The sequence below is a fragment of the Nannospalax galili genome, unplaced genomic scaffold (genome assembly GCF_000622305.1).
Source record: "Nannospalax galili isolate Female #2095 unplaced genomic scaffold, S.galili_v1.0 scaffold342, whole genome shotgun sequence".
Lineage (NCBI taxonomy): Eukaryota > Metazoa > Chordata > Mammalia > Rodentia > Spalacidae > Nannospalax > Nannospalax galili.
In genome coordinates, this window is record NW_008349359.1 from 1,481,278 (window position 1) to 1,502,570 (window position 21,293).

The 21,293-nt window shown below is 41.4% G+C and overlaps 1 protein-coding gene across 3 annotated transcripts in view; it reads left to right on the plus strand.

Annotated features, from left to right (window-relative positions):
• The first annotated feature begins 8,692 nt into the window (after window positions 1–8,692).
• Mapkbp1 (mitogen-activated protein kinase binding protein 1) overlaps window positions 8,693–21,293 on the plus strand; it is a 60,225-nt gene continuing 47,624 nt past the window's right edge. For 2 of the 3 annotated variants that reach the window (XM_008846803.3, XM_008846805.3), the window contains exon 1: window positions 8,693–9,408. In XM_008846803.3, coding sequence (XP_008845025.1) covers window positions 9,292–9,408 — 117 coding nt within the window. In that variant the 5' untranslated portion in view covers window positions 8,693–9,291. The remainder of the gene's footprint in view (window positions 9,409–21,293) is intronic. The other variant, XM_008846804.3, reaches the window with a different exon arrangement.

Genomic DNA, 21,293 nt, shown 5'->3' on the forward strand with positions numbered 1-21,293 from the left:
TCTCACCTCCTTTCTCTATAGGCGTGTTTGCTTGTCTTATGGAGCTATGATTCTTGACTTTGATGATGTGTGGATAATGTGGAGAAAGGGGGTAGGGCATAGGCCCTGGTATGAGAAATAGTATGAAATTTTGATCATGTTAAAATGGTTACCTCACTTGTGGTGCTGGGTTCCCTCATCTTATCTAAGAAGATGTGATCCCTCTTGCCCAAGGAATTAATAACAGGACTCTGGCTCCAAAGTAGTACCTTGTTCTTTCCCCTAAGAGAAAAATGCTGAAAAAGCTTGAGACTTTGGAATTGTTGTGGACTGAACTGTAGGTTATAATTGTTATGTCTAAGAACTGTGATGCAATTGTAAAAGGGTGACCTAGAAGAGAGAATTTTTAGTTGGAGTTTTAATAATATGAAGTGATAGAGCTGGACCCACTTGTAATCCCAGCACTTGGAAGGCTAAGGCAGGAGGATTGCAAGTTAGTGTCTTTTGGGCTGGCTTAGGGAACTCAATCTCTCTCTCTCTCTCTCTCTCTCTCTCTCTCTCTTTCTCTCTCTGTCTTTCCTTCTCTCTCTCGCCCCTCCCCCCCACCCCAGAGTGATAGAGCTGGACCTGGTGGTATACACTTGTAACCCCAGTACTTGGAAGGCTAAGGCAGGAGGATTGCAAGTTAGTATCTTTTGGGCTGGCTTAGGGAAATTACTCTCTCTCTCTCTCTCTCTCTCTCTCTCTCTCTCTCTCTCTCTCCTTTTGGGCTGGCTTAGGGAAATTACTCTCTCTTGCTCCCCCACCCCAGAGTGATAGAGCTGGACCTGGTGGTACACACTTGTAACCCCAGTACTTGGAAGGCTAAGGCAGGAGGATTGCAAGTTAGTGTCTTTTGGGCTGGCTTAGGGAAATTCCTCTCTCTCTCTCTCTCTCTGTCACACACACACACAGACAAAAAAAAAAAAACTTTAGGGGAAAAAAGGTATGTATGTTGTGGATGAATAGGGTGGGTGCCATGGAATACCAAAGTGAAGGGTCTTCTGTTATTCAGTAGAATTTTCTCTTCTTTCATATCTTGAATAGCTCCCAGTCCCTCGCCTTTTCAATCATAACTATAAATTTAAGCTTTCTAGTAAAGTAGTAATACACTTTTAACTTTACTATTAATGTAATTATTTTGAGTCTTAAAAAAAAGATATTTCTCCTTTACTGTCTTTTGGGATGTTGAAAAGCTTTCATGCCAGGGATTTCTACCCAGCATATGTTTTTTGGAGGTAGGCATAGAGATGACTCTTCCCCTTCACAAATTGCATCACTCAAGAAAGAGATAAAATGAAAAGAATTCTCTCCATAGACCAGAGATCATGGCCAAAATAAAGATTTGTGGGGCTGAATATTTCCCAAATAAAACCAGCCTCCAGGTGCTTGAAGGTTTCTTTCACTGTCACCTGCACAGGATGCAAAGAAAGGTCACAGTAGGCACTCTTTACCAGGGAAGTAAGGCAGTATTTGAATCACAAGATATATTTTTATCTGCTACCATGGAATCAATGATCTATAGAGCTTTTTCACTCATTAACTGTCAGGATATGAAGGTCTGACAGCATGTAAAGATAAAGATATTTATATTTTTGTATAGTTGTTTTCATAGATTTCTCAAAGGCTGAAGTTTTCAACCTAGAAGATGAGATTTGTATTGAGTATAGAAATGTTTCCTATCTAGTTTGTAAATAATCATGGTGCACTTGTGGGGTCTCTTGGAAACTCCTGGAGGCAAGAATCACTATTCTGAAAAATGTATAGACTGAGATTTAGCTGCTGCATTTTGCCTTTCTTAAATAATTATATTTTGGAATGTAACCCCTGTTCTGTCTTCAATGGCAGGATTTGCTTGTGTTGTAAAACACTTAACACAAGTGCTTCCAGTACCTGGGCTGTGCCTGGGTTAATTCTATTTCTTTCACATACCCTGCCTTCTTGAGACCTAGGTTGTGAGACCAACTTTGGAATGAATCTAGCCAGTGAATTACGACTTCATGTTTGATTCCCTATTAACTCTTAGAATCATCAGATTGAAATGATGGGAAAGCTTCCTCTGCAAAATGTAGTGGGAGTAAATTCTTTTTTGGTTTTGTGCTGCTTACCTTCCTACATAGCTCATCAGCACTTAACCTACCTTCCTTTATTGAAAAAATCCTGAAGTAGTAAAAATACTGTTCCTCAACTTCTCATTTGTCCCTTCTACCCTTTACCCAACTAATTTTATCCAATGCCTTAGCCACAGAGTCCAGCACCTGTTGCCCTTGCTAGTAATTGTCCTTGGAGATGCTAGTTCTTTAACCCGGGTATAGCAGTTTCTAATTATTTTGTTCCCTGTTTCTTCCCCGTGTTTCCTTCTGGCTTCCCAGGGCTCTTCTGGCTTTTGAGGGTCAGATAAGGAACAGACAAGGGAGCGAATAATCCTCAGGAAAAGAAGGACCATTTTAGCTTCTGAAACTTCATCTTTCTTTTCTTTAGAACTTTTCATTTTTTTTTCTTTCTTTCAGAAAAAATAGGCAAAACAGATCAAGGTCTATTCTTGACTGGAAGATATTTGGCTATGTTTGTATGAGAGACACAAAAATAGATATGAGGTTTGGTTCTAGGTGTTTAGGGAAGGCTGCAGATACTATTACAAACCCCCAAGACAACAGTGTTCTTAAGACTGATTTAGGAGCTATCAGAGCTAATTTGAAGAGGGCTCAGTCTTCAAAACAGTTCTGCAGTCTTGACAGAAATCTAAAATCTTCCCAAACCCCTACCTGCCCTTTAACCTTCCTTAGGAAAAATTGACCTATGAAAATTACATGTATGATTATGAAAGATGAAGTGAGAAGATTTGGGGAACCTGGAAGACAGTTCTCACCCTAACTATAAGAAGCATGATCTCCGTAGACCAATAATTCGCCTTTTTATATATCTGTAAATAAATGGAATGTTTTTAAGGATATAATTATGTCAGATTTAGCATTTTCTTTTATATATTAAATATATATCTTTCATTTTTGCTTTTGAAAGTGATTATTTTTTTAGAAATAAGAAGTTTGGCAAATGAAAGGCAAGACATGTAAACCCGAAATAAATCAGTTATACTAATTAAAGAAGAACTTGGTGTTGGGAGCTTTGTGTCTTGGGGAATTCTTTGTTGTGTTGTGTTGTTTTGTTTTATTTTGTTTTGTGTTGTTTTCTTTTGTCTCCCAGGAGCCCGAACTAGCCTGGAACTCATTTTGTAGACCAGGCAGACCTTGATCTCACAGAGATCCACCTGCCTCTGCTTCCTGAGTGCTGGGATTAAAGGTGTGCATCACCATACTCCAGGCCTTGGAGAATTCTTAGTGCCCTCAGAGAGGATTTTTGAGAAAGGGTGCCACTAAAGTAATTGTACCAGAGATTTCTTGTCCAAGTTTTTGACATGCCATTTGTGGAAAGTTTTTGGTGTTCTAATCCTTGAAACATGTCTTTTTTGTGGGGGCTTGAAAATTACATATAATCCAATAACATTTGCCATCTATAATGAAAAGCTAGTTTTCATAATGCCACTGTATGCAAGACAATTTATCTGTTACCTTGGGGAACAATAGGACATAAGCAGCCTTAATTATCTAAGGAAAATGGGTGTTTTTATTTTAATTATTGTGTGTACATATGATGTGTGTTGGGTATGTGTGCCATGCTGCACCTGTGGAGATCAGAGGACAATTTTGTGGAGTCAGTTCCCTCCTTCCTGTATGTGGGTGGTAGAGATCAAATTCAGGTTGTCAGGCTTTCACAGCAAGGTCTTTTATCCACTGAGCCATCTTGCCGGCCCTGTAGATGTTAAGGCAAGGAGTTAAGTAGTTTCATTATTTTACAAAGTTTCATTGTGGGAGTCTTAAACACTGAACTGTTCCTGATTTATTTACGGTCACCAACAGATCAAATTCAACTATATAAGCTTCACAGAAAGTGTTCAATTTGTATAATTGTATGGTAAATGCAATTGATTTTTTTGTTCCCCAGAATTATGGATGAAAATACCTGATGGTAGAACATTCTGTTACAGATTTGAAAATGTTTTGAACACAAGACAGTAGACAGTCTGTACTTTTTATTTTTTTAAGACAGGCTCTCACTGTGTAATCCTGGCTAGCTTGGAATTTGCTATGAAGACCAAGACTGACCTCAAACTCACAGAGATCTGCCTGTCTCTACCTCTTGAGGGTTAGAATTAAAGGCATGTGCCACCCTGCCTGTCTTTATATGTCATTTTTGGCCAAGTATCATTTTTTTCTGACTATGCTAGTTATTTATAATGGAATCGTGTGAGGTGAATTGTAAGGTCAGTACACTTAGAGGACAAGTCTACAAAATAATGCTATCTCTTGCTCTCCTAGAATTTGAATAAATAAAAACATGGATAAGTATAGGTAGTGCATTTTCAGATATTTTTCAGATTTACATCATTTTATGAAGAATGCTTGATAGCCAAGGATTCAGAATAAAATTCCATAAAATTGTTGGTTTTGAAGTGCTTTAAAGGCCTCAATATTTCTATTTGGCTTTATGTTTTTAAGATTTAGTTATGCTTGGTGTGGTGGTGCATGCCTTTAATCCTAGCACTTGGAAGGCAGAGGCAGGTAGATCTCTGTGGGTTCAAGGCCAGCCTGGTCTACATATAGAGTTCCAGGCCAGCTGGGACTAAGGGGAGACCCTGTTTCAAAAAGACCAAAAAAATTTTTTTTTCTTTTTTCTTTTTATATGTATCTGTTGTGTATGTATGTGCATACAGGTGTCCATGGAGGCCTGAAGAGGGCATTGAGTCTCCTAGTGCTGGAGTTTATGGATAGTTGTGAGCTGTCTGACATGAGTGCTGGAGATGGAACTTGGGTCCTCTGGAAAAGCAGAGTACTCTTATCCACGGAACCATCTCTCCAGCCCTGTGATTCTGTTATTGCTGATTCAAATTTATATCAACATGGACTAGGGAGATGACTCAGTAAAGTAAGCATGATGACCCTGGGTTCAATCCTCAGAACCCATGTAAAAATGAAAAATGTCAGATGTGGTGGTAATCCCAGCACTGGGAAGGCAAAGACACAGGAGAATCCCTGGGGCCTTCTGGGCAGCCAGTCTAGCCTAATTGGTGAGCTCCAGGCCAGTGAGATACCCTGTTTCAATGATATTGGTGGTATCCATGAGGATAACACTAAAGGTTGTCCTCTAGTCTTCATACCACATACAAGTGCATATGCACTTGCAATCACACAAAAAACCTTACACATGAATGGCTTAGTATATAGAAAAGGCTAGGGCTAGTGAGATGCTTCAGGCAAAGGCTCTAACTAATGACCTGAGTTTGATCCCTGGAACCCACATGGTAGGAGGAGAGAACTGACATCAGGTTGTCCCCTGACCTTCACATTTGTGCTGTTGCATGTGTGCATACCCTCCACCCCCTCCCCACATATAATAGAAAAACAAATTTCATTATCCTGCTTTGCATAGTGAGTTCCAAAACTGTCTGGGCTACATAGTGGAGAACTTGTTTCAACAAACAACAAAACCCTGATTTGGTGGTGCATGCATTTAATCCTAGCACTTGGCAGGCGGGGAAAGCATATCTGAGTTTGAGGCAAGCTTGATGTACATAGTTCTGGGTTAGCCAGGACTACATAGACCCTGTCTCAAAAATTTTTTTTTAAATAGGTAGTTAGAATTATTACCTGTTGATGAAAACAAGAGCTAAAGTGCGTATGTGAGCCAGGTGTGGTGCACAGCTTTAATCCCAGCACTTGAGAGGCAAAGGCATGTGGGTCTTTGAGTTCAAGGCCAACCTGGTTCATACAGAGAGTTCCAGGACAGCCAGGGGTGCATAGTGGAACTGAAAAACAAAAAACCAAAACGATAAAAAGAAAAGTGAATCTTTGAAATAGAATTAAGTTGATAAGGGCTGGAGAGATGGCTCAGTGGTTAAGAACACTGGTTGTTCTAGCTGGGCGTGGTGGTGCACCTGGGGCTACAGAGAGACCCTGTCTCAAAAAGACCAAAAAAACCCCACTGGTTCTTGCAGAAGACCCGGGTTTGAATCCCAGCACCCACATGGCAGCTAACAACTATCTGTAACTCCAGTCCCAGGGGATCCAACAGCCTCTTCTGACCTCTGCGGGCATTGCATGACACAGGTGCACTTACCTACATGCAGGCAGTACATGCATATACATAAAATTTAAAAAGTTGATAAATATTTTTAAAAGCATATTAAATACAAACTGCTTTACAAAGGCACATAATGTTAAACAACAATACTGGCTATGTGTGTGGAGGGTGAGGAGGCGAAGCCATAGCAAAGAGTTGGCAACTTTGAGACAGAGCTAAACTACTAAATTTTATATTGTAACTTGCCCACAGAATAGGATTTTTCCAGTGGGACAACAGCCTTGGAAGCATTGACTTGAGATCTGTTTGAGGTCCATCCTGGTTGTAACTGCGTTTATTGGTCTCAGCTCTCTCACAATACCTCGTGTGTAAACTTGCTCAATAAATATTTGAGCAAATGTTTATTCTAGCATATTAGTTTTCCAGGGTCTTATAAATTGCATTTTATTTGCCTAGGGTGAAAATTTAGTTGGGGTTCTTTTTTTTTTTTTTTTCTGAGATAGGGTCCCACTGTGTACCCCTGACTGATTCAAAGACCTTAGGATATTCACAAGCAGAATACTTACATGAAGGTCATTTTAGGGAGCAGGTGTCATGTATTTGAATAAAGGGAGTATCACTTCTGTTCACACTAGACCTGGGCCTGTTATTTTTAAAGTCCATGAATCACAAGAACACCCTCAGCCTAGTCCTGTTACTAGCATCTCAAAGGCAGCATGGTACCTAGACTTAGTTGCTCTGATTGGGAAGAATTTTAAATGTGTTTTTTTTTTTTTTTTTAACCTCAGCCTGGAAGTATCCAAATTCCAGACTTATGTCCCTTCATTACATTGTTCTCAGTTTTTCAATTTAGACAAGAATCGTCTTTAGACATTGAAAGCAAAAGTTTAGATTTGCCTATGCAGGCCAAATTCAAATTTGAGTAATTTGAGGGTGGGGGGACATTTTCTCTGAGGAGCTAAACCAAAGTAGTTGGATGAGAAGTTACACATAAACCTATTTACTTGGCCTTAAGTGTGAAATGAAAAAAATCTAGTAATTTACATGTCAGAGAAACAGTTGCTAGTGTCTGTAACACACAAAGACACCAGGTGGCATCATTTTTTAGTGTTCCACCCGCTTCTGTGGAGGTTTTAATAGCAATGAGTTAAATGAATCACCTTTTTATATGGTTATAGCTGATGGCTCTTGCCTCCAGATTTAGGAACTAAATTTTGGAAGTTCCATTTTAATTTCAATAAAGCTATAATGTATGGATGAAGGGAAGGAGGCCTTAGGCCTCCGGTTGTAGTTGCCAGTTGTTAACATCCCTAGTTCCTATGCAGCCTGTGATCTTTGTACATCTTATTTTTAATACAAGCTATAAAACACAGGCACCACCTTCGTGTTTGAACACTGACTATACAACTACTACCCGACAATAATTTTAGGGATCCATTCCATCTTGATACATGCCACTTTCCCCGGGGTTCCAAAGGTCTGGGATGGTGGGAGATACATCAGTGTACTTGGGCACAAGCCTTTTGGCTTAGGCTAGCCTTTTCAGAAGGTAATTTCTTGAAGTAGTAAATAGGCGGAAAATTCTAGGGCTTCTAAAAAATAAACTGGCTTGAATACCTATGAAGTCTGAATATGTATTTCCCTATCCACATGAAATAGAAAAACTACCACAGAGTCTAGTGCCAGCAAGCTTATGGATCCCACAACTGTCAGACCTGGAAGTATTCACAAGCAAAATTTGGAAAGACTAAAAAGATCTGAAGCAATACGTTGGGGGTTAAAGAAACCATGAAATATAGGCACATTCAATTGTTTTCTTTCTTTGCAGCCTCCCTACGGAGGCTCAGTTGGAGCTTCTCTGTCTTCCATCATTAGGTTGCTCAGTTTAAAACAGCGCTTGAACTGAGTTACTCTACGTGAATCATCCTGCTAGTCTGGCAGTGATCAGAAACTTGCAAAAGCAAATCCCAGCAATTGGGACAGATAGAAGTAGGGTTTTTTGGCTGCATCCCAACGTTGTATTTATGAGTTAGTAAATTTCAGCTGTGGTCTCTCAGGCCTATGAAATGTCCACCTTAGCACCCGGGGGCGTGGTTATCGTCTTGGGGCTTTGGGAAGTTCAGTTCTCTGGGGGACCGGAGCTGATAATTACCGTAAAAGGCCTGGTTTTCTCAAGTTTAAAGCTGTTCTGTTGACCTTCCTTTAAGAGTGGTACCCACGGTTAGATTGTGCAGAATCCGCAGTCCTCTAGTCCCGAGCCCCCAGCTTCCTCGGTTGTTTCATTGGCTCCGCCCCGTGGGCCTCGTACGTCCACTCCGGAATCGACTTCTGTCTACAGACCGCACCCCTTTGCCTCGGCTCCGCCCTCCCAGCGTAGTCGGCCCTGGCGCTAGTTCGCGTTTTGAGCCGCTAGTGCCACCATAGCTGCTAGTGCTGCTGTTGCTCCTGCTGCTGCCCGGTGGAGCTAAAACCGTTGAGCGCGATGCCTGAGGGCGCTGCGAGCCGGGCAGCTAGCGCGCGCTGGGGCGGGTGAGGCTGGGCCCGAGCGAGCGGGGGCGCTGACGAGTAGTAAGGGCTTCGGAGGCGGGTGGCTGCGGTGGAGCGCGGAAAGCCAGCCGGAGGCCGCGGGTGGGGGAGGGAGGCTCCGGGGGCGAACGGGCCGTAGGGAGCCCCACCGCCCGAGCCCCCGAGACTGCCAGCGCGGTGCACCCTGCGGCCGCCACCTCCTTTCGGCACCGCAGTTGCCATGAGAACACTGGAACTTTCACCGGGACCAAACTGGCTACCAGCCCTACCAGAGCCCATCCGGTTCTCCATTTAAACGCCCCTGGCAGGCGCGGGCCTGACAGTTCTTCACTCTAAGGGTCCTCCTCCCTGTTCTCGGGTCTGTCCTCCCTATGTTGCAAGAAACCAAGCAGGGTTAGAAGGTAGGGATGAGGCGGGGGATGGAGCGGGCAGCGCCTAGAGTAAGAGCTGCTGACGGGCAGAAGACCCCTACTGTGAAGCTAAGGTTGCTTCCGCCGTCTCAGGCCAGGTAAAGTGCATATCGGAAGACCGTGTGGAGGGAGAAGGCAGTGCCACTGTTGAGACAAGTCCCAAGGCTAGGTCAGGGACTGTCCCTAGAGGCTCCTCATTATGATGGCTGTGGAAGGATCAACCATTACCAGCCGTATCAAGAACTTGCTGCGGTCCCCATCCATCAAATTACGCAGAAGTAAGGCAGGAAACCGGAGAGAGAACCTCAGCTCCAAGGTGAGTCCTGTTGGGAGCCACCTCTTCCCAACTCAACCCTCTCCTTCTCCATATCCCTGTATCACCTTTCTCATTCTTGGGAAAGAAGAGAATGAGATGCCCTTGTTGGTTCTTAAAGAGCAGTAGTGCTATCTCTGACTCAAGAAAACCACGTCTTCGCTTTTAAGTTGAAGGAAGAACAGCAGCAGGAGTGGGCATGCTGAGACTCAGCCATGAGAAGAGGTGACCAGAAGGAAGGTAACCTGGGTTTAACCAGGACCTCAATACAAACTGTGTGCTTGAGGAACCAGTTGACATGTTATGAGTCAGTTTCCCTTCTTATAAAAGGACAGTGGAAACACATATTCTTTGAAGGACCAAGCTGTCTCTAACATGAGTGTAGGTGTTACTGTAACAGCTAGAGTTATGCCACACTATACTAGCAGAAAGAAATATATTAAAACACCATATCTGAGATATTAAAATAAGTTTATTCCTGGCCTGATGATGCACGCCTTTAATCCCGGCACTGGGGAGGCACAGGCAGGTAGGTCCCTGTGAGTTCAACACTAGCCTAGTCTACATTCCCAGCCAGGTGGGGTTACCTAGTGAGACTGTCGCAAAAAAAAAAAAAAAAAAAAAAAAAAAAAAAAAGAAAGAAAGAAAAAGAAAAGAAAAAGAATTGAGAAAGAAAAAGAAAAGAAAAAGAATTGAGATTGTTCAGCAGGTAAAGGCACTTGCCTCCAAGCCTGACATCCTGACTTCAACTCCCAGGACCCATATGGTGGAGAGAACCAACTCTCCTGATAGTTGTCCTCTGACCTTCACACATGTGCTGTAGTGGGCACAAAACACACACACACACACACACACACACACACACACACACAAATTATCTCTAGCTGGGTGTGGTACACGCCTTTAATCCCAGCACTTGGAAGGTAGTGGCAGGTGGATCTTTGTGAGTTTGAGGCCATGTGAGTTTGAGGTCTACATAGTGAGTTGGAGGCCTGCTGGGGCTACATGGAGACCCTGACTCAAAAAGACCAAAAAAAAAAAAAAAATCTCTTTAAGAGACCTAAATTTATGTCACTGAAGCTTCTTGGTTTCTTAGGAATGATAACATGATGGAACCATGTGTGCTAGAAAATCAGTTTTCCTGGTTTGCTCTTGAACATTGCTTATCTCATATACTGTATGCCAAGAGTTGCATCCTTTCACTTGTTTGAATTCTGGTCCTTATGCTTGTGTTTTGTTTTGTTTTGAGACAGGGTCTTGTTATGTAGTCCTGGCTGGCTTTGAACTCTATATACTCCTGCCTAAGAGTCCTGAGTGCTGGGATTACTGGCATGTCCAGCTTGATCCTATGCTTTATTCACCTTTGTTAAGTCCTACAACTTTGGGCATATAAAAGTGGAATAAATTTATTTAATTCCCTTGAGGGAATCCTGAGCTTTGTTCCCACAGGATCAGTTTAGGTTTTGTATCTTATTAGCAGCCTGTAAACACAATACTTTTTGTGGTACAAGATTACCAAGAGGAGAGTCATTTGAGACAGCAGCATTTTATTGCCTTGCCTGTGACTCCTCAGAGATGAGTAAACCTGGTGAGGAATGATTTAGAATCTAATGTGCAACACACAGAGTTCTGGGAGGACTTAGTTTAGATCCCTTTCCCTTAGCAGAGCCTTAATTGGATTTTGTAAGAAGGTGAACAGCTTTCTGGTATATTTTATCAGGGATTCTATTGAATTAACACCTGCCACATGGTTCTATGGTGGTGGAGATGGTGTCTCTTTTTAAAAAAAATTATTCATTATTTTTATCTTATGTATATGAGCATATTGTCTGCATGTGTGTAAGTGCACCTATGCTGTGCAATGCTCAAAGGTCAGAAGAGGGTGTTGGATGCCCTGGAACTGGAGTTACGGACAGTTGTTAGCTGCCATGTGGGTGCTGGGATTTGAATCTGGGTCTTCTGCAAGAGCAGCTGGTGGTCTTAGCCACTGAGCCACCTCTCTAGCCCAGATAGTGCCCTTTTTAATGACTCTTTTTAATTTAATTGTTCCTATCTTCTATAGGCTGGAGAATGGGCCCCCAACTTAGAAACTCTTAGGTACAACTCTTTGTTCATTCGTTTTTTATTGTTATTATTGTGTGTGTATGTTATGTACATGTAGGTGTACATGTGCTGTGAGGTTGTGGAAGTCAGGCATTGCAAGCACTTTTACCTAATTAGCCATCTTGCTAGTCCTAAAGGTGTAATCTGGGCTGCCCTCAAACTCCTGATCCTCCTGCTTCTATCTCTTCATCTCTTCAGCATAGCCCTCTGGCATGCACCACTTCAACTGCTGATTCTTGGGTAATCATTTACCATGCTAACACTAGTAGACTAGTTTCCGCACATCTTTGGGCTCTTTTTCTGGGCAGGATTGGTATACACAGTAGGGATATATGATGGGAGTTTAGCCTTTAATGTGAATACTTCTCTGATTTGGTTTGAAATCCAGAAGGTACCTTGGCCATTCTTTATAACTTAACCATGTCATTCAACATTAATGTGTTCAACAAGTATTTGTTGAGTGCCTATTGGGTGGAGAATCGGTGATGAATAAATCATCTTTGTCACTAAAGAGCTTGTGGCTGTCAGACATGTAAATAAGCAATTACCACATGGCTTGGTTAATTGCTATTCTAGAAGTTCAAATTAAGTTGTTAATGAAATTAAGGGAGGGGAATTAGGAAAGTCTTCACAGGGGAAGGAATGATTGAACTGTGAGTCCTGATGCAAGAAAAGAGGATCTCTCTAGGAAAACAGTGAAAGGACTTCATCTCTGACATCACCACTAAGCATCCCTGATTCAAGTAGAAATTCAGCTCTGAACAGAGCATGAGCTGTTTTTGTGTACCTAGTACCCTACCTTCCCATATATAGTGAGGCTACCTAAGGCTATTCTAAAAGTCTGCCTTAACCCACTTAAAACCTGGTCTATTAGGCTCTGTGAATTTCTACAGTGTATGATCACTGTGAGTAATCATGGTAACAGAAAACTTGTGATTCATGGAGAGTTGTTTTGTTTTTTGAGATTTGGTCTCACTATATAACCCAGGCAGGCCTCAAATTGGAGATAGAGCCTCCTTCTTCAGCCTCCTGAGTGCTGGGATTATAGATATATACCTCATGCCTGACCATGGGTAGCTAATTTTGAAATAAAATTTAAAGAGCAAAAGACATGCCACTTGGGATTAAGGAAAGAAGTGTCAGTGGTGCATGGTGGCACACACCTTTAATCCCAGCACTTGGAAGGCAGAGGCTGGTGGATTCTGTGAGTTCAAGGCCAGCTTGGTCCACATAGTGAATTCCAGGCCAGCTGGGGCTACAGGGAGACCCTGTCTCAAAAAGCCAAAAAAAAAAAAAGAAAGGAAGGAGGGAGGAAAAGAAGGAGGGAAGGAGGGAAGGAAGGAAGGAAGGAAGGAAGGAAGGAAGGAAGGAAGGAAGGAAGGAAGGAAGGAAGGAAAGAAAGAAGGAAGGAAAGTGTCGGAGTGCCTTTACACAGCTGGTAACTCAGGTAGCTTCCTGCTTTGATTTTTTTTCCAGATAAGGTCCTGTGATGTAAGAGTCCAGCCAGGCCTCAAACTGTGATTCTCCTACTTTTGTGTCATGCTATTCTAGATCAGCAAATTCTACACTTATTTTTAGATCCATCTCCATATTTTCCAGAAGCAGGGGGACTTCTCTGACTAGTCCCACTGTCTTGAAACCAATCTTTATTTCCTTCACAGCCCAATATTAGAATAGTGTAGGGTACAGAAGGAGTAAATGTTTGATACAAAGATGTCATTGTGGATAAACTTTGAAGTCCAGAAGAATAAGAAATGATCAGGAGGAATTATGACCTACTGAGAAATCAAAACTAGAACTAAAAAGACAATGAAAAGGAGAGAAGGTAGTGCTCATTAAGGACTTTTTATCCAGGGGAGACCCATTAAAATACAGTTAAATATGGTTAAAATCTGAGCTGAGAGAGCCAGTAATAGAGATGGAGATGTTGTCACTACAGAGCAATTAGATGAAAGATGAGATTTTTATCAAGCTTTTTTCACAGGGAGGGGAATTTATACAGTAGAGTAAATTGGAAAAGTGATCTGAGATTTTATGTCAGATCTGATTCTTTTAAAAAGTATATTTTATTTATTTTATGTATATGATTTTATTGCCTGCATGTATGTACGTGCTCTCATGTTGTGCAGTGCCCTTGGAGGTCAGAAGAGGGCATCGGAAACCTTGGAACAGGAGTTAGGGATGGTTGTTAGCTGCCATGTGGGTGCTGGGATTCAAACCTGGGTCCTCTGCAAGAGCAGCAAATGCTCTTAACTGAATGGCTCTGATCTGTTTGGTTTTGTTTGAGACAGAATCTTACTATGTATCTCTGGCTGGCCTGGTATTCACTATGTAGTCCAGGCTGACCTTGAACTCACAGCAGTCCTCCTGCCTCAGCCTCCTGAATGCTGGGATTACAGGTGTGTGCTACCATGAATGACTCTTTTATTTTTGAATTAAGGCTTAATGAAGTGTCTTGAAATCCTTAGAACAGGTGGCATGCCATGAAAAATGGTGTTCTCTTGGTTTTGTTTGATCATCTGCCTTTTGGTGACCACAGCTGCTCTCAGCCTTTAGAGTGATTCTCACTGGAGAGAAGAGTCATCTCTCCTTGAATCCAATAACACCTCTTCCTTTAGTGTCTAAAAATAGCCCAGCTTTTTCAGGCTTTGAGTTGTCTCCTGAGCCTTTGCTCATCTACTTGGCTGCACCCATTTCAGAGTTCCTCTCTTAAGTTGCAGTTTAGGTAAAGTTCTTTTGTTGCATCAGCCTTTAAAAAAATTATTTATTATTTATTTATTTATTTATTTATTTATTTATTTATTTATTTTAGGGGTATGAGTGTATTGCCTGAATGCATGTAAGTGCACCCATGTCATGCAATGACAGTGGTCAGAAGAGAGTGTCAGATTCCCCTGAAACTGGAGTTCTGGATGGGTTTTAGCTGCTATGTAGGTGCTGGGAATTAAACCTGGGTCCTCTGCAAGAGCAGCCTGTGCTCTTAACTACTGAGCTATCTCTCTAGCTCCCTGGGTCAGCCTTTTGTAATTTTTTTAAGTGCTGGGGTTTGAACCAAGTGACTGACGCTCTCTAGGCAAGCACTCTACCACCATGCTCTGTCATATTTCTAGTCCTCCTCTATTGAATCAGTTTGAGTTCCTAGCAGTTAGTATTTTCTCACTTCATTTCGTTCTTCCACTTGTCACCTCTGTGTTTTTGATGACTAAGAAACCACAGGGAGACGTGAGACTTCTGCCTGACTTCTTTACTCCACAGCCACCCCCTTGGATCTCCAGTGATAGGAGAGAGTGATAGTCATGGAACCCTTATCACTGCCCTTTGGAGAACAATCTCCAGCTTGAAATTTGGGACTATGTTTATTCAAATTAAGCTTCTCTGAGAACAGAGTCTATCAAGCTGTTCTTAGAGTATCTGTGTGTTTTACTTCATGTTCAGATAGCAGTGTTGTTGGGGGGAAAAGCTACAGTGTTTTCAGCAGACTTGTTATATTAGACATCCATCCTCACTGCTACAAACAAAGCCTCTTTTCTCTGCTCCATTGTTTAATGCAAGACAAAGCCAGGTTTTCAGTCAGCTGCCTTTTCACAGTTTGGTAGGGGTGTAGAATGAGACTTACCCACCTTTTTTGGTGTTTGCCATCCTGGTGTTCTGGGAATTCCTTCCCTGGGGAGATGTAAACAACATACCCCCTCCTTATAAGGTCCCAATGACAAACCAAAGTACGATTCCACCAAAGTTCAACCTGGGGAACCAATGAATTTATTGGGCTTACTTACAGAGCATGGGTGACCTCCAAGCTGCAGTACTGGTAAGTCTTTACCCAGCACAGATGATTGTTTTCTCAATAGCCACATAGGTTGAGCTCCTCCTAGTTTACCTTCCCCAGTCTATAGTCTAGCACCTCCAGACATCTGGACACCTGAGGCCTAGTGTAGTTAGAGCAGAATTGCATACAGATGGCTGGAGGGAGCAGCTGGAATCTCAGGTGAGTGTCTGATGACTCTTCCGACCCCACTCCTTCTCTGAGAGGTCACCAAGCCTCTATGATGGTCATTTGCAAGCACAGATGATCAGATGAAGATGACAGCTGTTTTGCTCAGAGGACCTTGTTCTACAACAGCAACACCTGCTTATGCATTTTTTCTTTTTTCTTTTTGGTCTTTTTGAGACAGGGTCTTCCTGTAGCCCCAGCTGGCCTGGAACTCGCTATGTAGACCAGGCTGGCCTCAAACTCACAGAGATCTGCCTGCCTCTGCCTCCCAAGTGCTGGGATTAAAAGCTTGTGCCACCTTGTCTGATCAGACCCTAATAATTCTTTTTTAAAAAATATCTCATTTACTATTTTTATTTTATGTGTATGAGTGTATTGTCTGCATGTATGTGAATTATACCACCATTACCAGCCCTTATTATGTTACCTCATAAAATTTAAAAATTAAAGGGGGCAGCAGTTAAGGGGAAGTGAAAGTGATTTTGACAGCCATACTGAGCAATGTGAATCCTTAGGATTTGGATTTTTGAATGTTGAGATTTTTCTGAATCTTTCCTTACCCTTGGCATTTATAGCAGCAAGTGCTTCTTTTCTATTTTCTTTTCCTTTTTTTTTTTTTTAACTTTCTGGAGACAGCCTTGCTATGTAGTCTGGGCTACATTCAAACATGCAGTCTTCTTCCTACCTTGCCTGATGAGTGCTGGGACCACAGGTGACCACCACCATGCCACTTGCATTCATAATGTCTCTTAATTGGCAATAGTGTTTGGTTTTGCAGTACACTTACAGAAGTAGTTCACAGTGAGGTATCTTAGACTGCTAGGGAGTAAACTCTACTCCCTTTTGCTGATCACAGAGAATGTTTGTAATGCCTTTTCATACTTTTCTACTCTATAAAACAGCCAGTTTTTAGACTGGATTTCTAAGTTTACACATCTCATCTCTCTCCTAAAATCTAAAATTAAAATGAGGCTAAAGATGCTTTCTCTCCTCTTTCGTCAGAGTTGAAATATAAATTTACTTGAAGATCTTGGAACAACACTTTGTGAAACCATATGGTTGATTTCCCCCCCGCCCCTCCTCCCCATTTCGTGAAATGCTCTTTTAGAGAAATCTTGGGAAGGGAGGTTTTGTGCATTTTTGTTGTTGTACGGGAATTTTTTTTTTACTGGTTCTCAGGATCGAACCCAAGGCCTTGAGCATGATAGACAAGTGTTATACTTACTTGTAAGCTAGACCTCCCTCCCATCCTATTTGAGATTTGAGCATTGCTTTTCACTAGATGAGGTGTCATACTTCTTATCAATCAGGCTTTGAGATCTGTCCAACTTGAGTGGTGCTTCTGGTTATGTCTCCATATGTTCATCTGACCCCTTAAAGGTGCTAGCATGTAACAGATAAAACTTTTTCACTTTATTTTTATGTGTATGAGTGTTATGCCTGCATGTATGTAAGTGCACCTGTGTCATGCAGTGCCTACCAAGGACAGAGGAAGACATTATTGGATCCCCTGGAGGGAATTGAACCTGGGTCTTCTGTAAGAGCAGCCAGTGATCTTAACTGCTGAGCCATCTCTCCAGCCCAACAAAACTTTTTTTTTTTTTTAATTATGAAGTATAGCTGGGCATAATGGCTCAAGCCTTTAGTTCCAGCATTTGGGAGGCAGAGGTGGGCAGATCTTTGTGAGTTCAAGGCCAGCCCGGTCTACAATAGTGAGTTCCAGGCCAGCTGAGGCTACAGGGAGACCCTGTCTCAAAAAGAAAAAAATATTATTAAGCATAGCAAAAAAGTTTATGAAGCATAATTGTGTATTGTAAATGATTATAAAGTGATCTTCTATGTTACTCTCAAACAAATGAAAAAATAGCACAATGCCAGGTGTCGTGGCAGCTTTTGAAGAGTGTGATACCTACAGTGTCATCAATATATATGTTACTAGAGATGAGGCTTTTGACTTGTGTAATCAAGGTAGTTGTATGTGGTGCTTGGAATTGAGCTCAGGGCCTTGCACATATTAGGCAAACATTCTGCCACTGAGCTACAACCCTGGCTTCAAGATGGCTTATTTTTTTTTAAATTTATTTATTTAATAACCACATAATTAGAAGAAACATTTCATTACATCAGCATTGACATATTCAATAACAATTTCCAGAGCTAAGATGCATCTCTTTCAAAATTGGCTGTAAATTTTTAGGCTGAATTAATACAGTTATACAATATTGTACTCAGTATAAACCCTATAAGACATAAAATTAAATGAGGTTTTAACCTTTAAAAAAGATCTCCATTTCATTATTAAAATATACAGTTTCATACAGAAAAAATTCATTTTTAATGCAATTGACAGTAAGATGTTTGCACATGCATTTATAATCTCTATATATCTGATTATTACTACTCATTGTTGGTTGCTTTCTGAGCTCCTTGGCATCTGAGCATGGATATAAAGTCATCAGGTAGATTTCAATGGTAATATTTTTCACATCTACTGATTATTGAGGAGCAAATTTTTATGCTTTGAAGAATTATTATTTTTTTAATTTTTTTAAAAAATTTAATAACAAGATGGCTTATTTTTTAAAATTAAAATGCCTGGGCTTGGTGTGGTGGTGTGCACACCTTTAGTTCCAGCACTTGGAAGGCAGAGGCAGGCAGATCTCTCTGAGATGGAGACCAGCCTGGTCTCCATAGAGAGTTTAAGGTCAACTAGGGCCACAGGAAGACTCTGTCTCAAAACAAACAAAAACCAAACAAAAAATTAAAATACTTAAGGACTTGATCTTGCCTTTTTTGTTTTTCGTGTTTCTTCTTTTCTTCACAATTGTGATTTTATGCCATTTGAGGTTCAGATAGTATGCTTATTGGAACCACTCATGCCCAATCTTTGTTGGCAACTGACAGTGCTTTTCTCCTAATAATAATAATAGAAATAATAATTGTGATAATATTTGTATGTAGTGGGCACTGTGCTAAACATTTTACATGTATCATCACATTCAAAATATATTCAACTCTATCATAAATATTACTGCTATTCCTGTTTTATAGATGAGGAAACTGATGAGAGGCCAGATGGATATTAGGTAGCTGAGCCAAATTTCAAACCTTGGCTCTCTTAACTCCAAAGCCTATACTTAATCTTTATTCTGTATTCCTCCCAGGGAATCTTCATTTTAAAAGTATTTTACTGACCCCACCCACCACCACCAAAGTATGCCTAGCATTGCCAAGAGTCACATCCTATGTACAAATTTGAGAAGGTAATTTTCTTTTAAGAATAGACTTTTTCAGCAGGGTTTTGTGGCACAGGCCCATAATCCCAGCACTTGGGAGGTAAGGACAGAAGGCTTGGGAGTTCAAGGTTATCCTTAGATACATAGGGAATTAGAGGCTAGCCTGGGCTATAGGAGACTATCTAAAAAAAAAAAACCCCAAAACATCAACAAAAATTGTACATATATTTTTCCCACCATTCCCTAGAAAAGTCAGCGTAATGAACTTCTCAGACTATTATTTAGTTCATCATCTGGTAAGCCTTGTTCATCTTCTTACCTCTAGATCTCCTGAACTGTTATTCCCACGTCTTGCCCTGTGAAACTGTTAAGAGCTATTTGACTTACAGTTCTATGGGTAACTAATTGTCATATTGTTTCAGCTGTGTGGTTCCAGATGCCTGTAAGCCACAAGTAATTGCTGTTTGTCTTAAAATTGGTGAAGGAGTAGAAATTGGCAGATGTCTTGGTCATTTCTGGAGCAGGGACTATGACTCGGTTTTCATCCAAGTACTCTTTGTTGCAGGTTGATTGTGTAGCTCTTGTTCTTCAGGAGGTCCTAATGCAATGCTGGATCTTTGCCTCAAAACCACACCTCTGTTAGCTTATAAGTGACCTTGCTTTTGAAATCCTGGACAGTAGCTGGGTCAAAATGCTTCTTTCTGTTGCAAAAACAAACACCCCCCCCCAGCTAACCTATCTAAATGCCCTATGCTAGGGCTGACTTTGATGATGACAGTTATGATTCAGTGAATTTGAACTTGAGCAGATAGGAGGTCACTTGCTCACTGGACTCCAGGGTTGCAAATTTCCTTGAACAGATAGATGCCTGCCTTCATTGATCTCAACTAGGCAAGTGTGATTACACTACACGTGCAAAAGCATGTGATCTCAAGTCCTGCTTCCTCCAGTGTATCTTGAGTGCAGGGAGTCCCAAGCTAGGTAGAGTGGATGGACCTAAGCCCATAGGCAGCTTTCAATCATGAAGGAGGGAGGAGCTCAGCTTGCTTAAAAACCCTGACCCTTGCCATCTCTCTTGCCTTGTAGAAAAGCAAGCAGCTGCTTGTTAGGACCGCCTGCGTTCTTTCTTTCCTGTTACTCTTGACACTCACTGGGTAACATCTATTTAAAAGAGCACAGTATCTGCACATTGAAACTGTTTTCATATTACATAATAACCTGCTGCACATTTTTAAACATGTCCTTTCTGCTTATGATGCCCGTCCTTCCCCAGGTTGCTTTGATCTTGCTTGTGGAACCTCTCCAGCAGCTATCACAGACTTTGCCTCATAGCAAATCTAAACTGGTAGGTGAACAGAGCTCCTCAAGAATTAATATGTTGGGCAAGGGTGTGACACAGGTCTGTAATCCCAGTACTGGGGAACTAAGGCAGGAGGATCACCACTTTGAGACTAAACTGAGCTTCATAGCAAGATCCTGTCTGAAAAAACAAAATCCAAACCAAACAACAAAAAAAAGTTAATAATTCAGAGCACCATGGCTAAGATGGAAAAGGAGCAAAGGCCTTTTGAAAGAAAGGCATGTTCAGATTCAGGCTGCCATAAGACTTTATATTTCTACCAATTCATGTCCAGGCTACTCCTCCTTGGGCCACTCTTTGAGTTACTGGGCTTGGGGGTGCGGGTAGGTACACATCACACACACACACACACACACACACACACACACACACACACAACTTCCTTACTTGGGAGGGAGATGGCTTTTCTCTCATTTGTAAAATTGGAATACTAATGCCTTCCAGGCCTATGGTGAGGCTTAAATGAGATTTAGTAACTATGAAAAAGCATTTTAAGGCCTAAATAACTTTACAGCTGGAAGAGGTTGCTAATATTAACAAAGTCCAAAGATTTCTGGAATACCAAAGAATTTTCTTCTAATTTGCTGGAAAGATTTAATTCCTTCAAGTTCCTATTTGTGAGAAGTCCCTTTTTACAGGTTCAGTGTCTTTTTGTTCCAACATCTAACATATCCTTAGTACCTTTTCCTTGCCAGTAATTTAACTTGTGTCAACAGTACCAACTAAAAGGAAGGGTTCGTAATGTTCTTTTTGTCTGTGTGGTGTTTGTGTGTATTTGTGGTGTATGTACACATGTGTGAGGATATCGGGTGTCCTGCTTTATCCTGCCTTAATCCTTTGAGACAGGAGTTCTCATTGAACCTGGAACTAGGATGGTGACCAGCAAGGCCCAGCAGTCCTTTTTTGGCCCCACACAAGGTTAGGGTTACAGGTATACAGGATTATGCCTAGATTTTTATGTGGGTGCCAGAGATTTGAACTCAGGTCCTCATGCTTGCACAGCAAGCATTTTTACCCACTGAGCCATCAGCTCACAATGTTCCTTTTGATACTAACTATTGTATAATTTATTTCAGGGCTATGGCTATGACTTTTGCTGGAATTAAAAGTCAAACCAGTGAGCCGACAGGGGTAGGGGTAAGCTCTAATTTTCTATGTTAGATCAAAAGCTACTGGGTTGATGAGCATGTTTGGATCA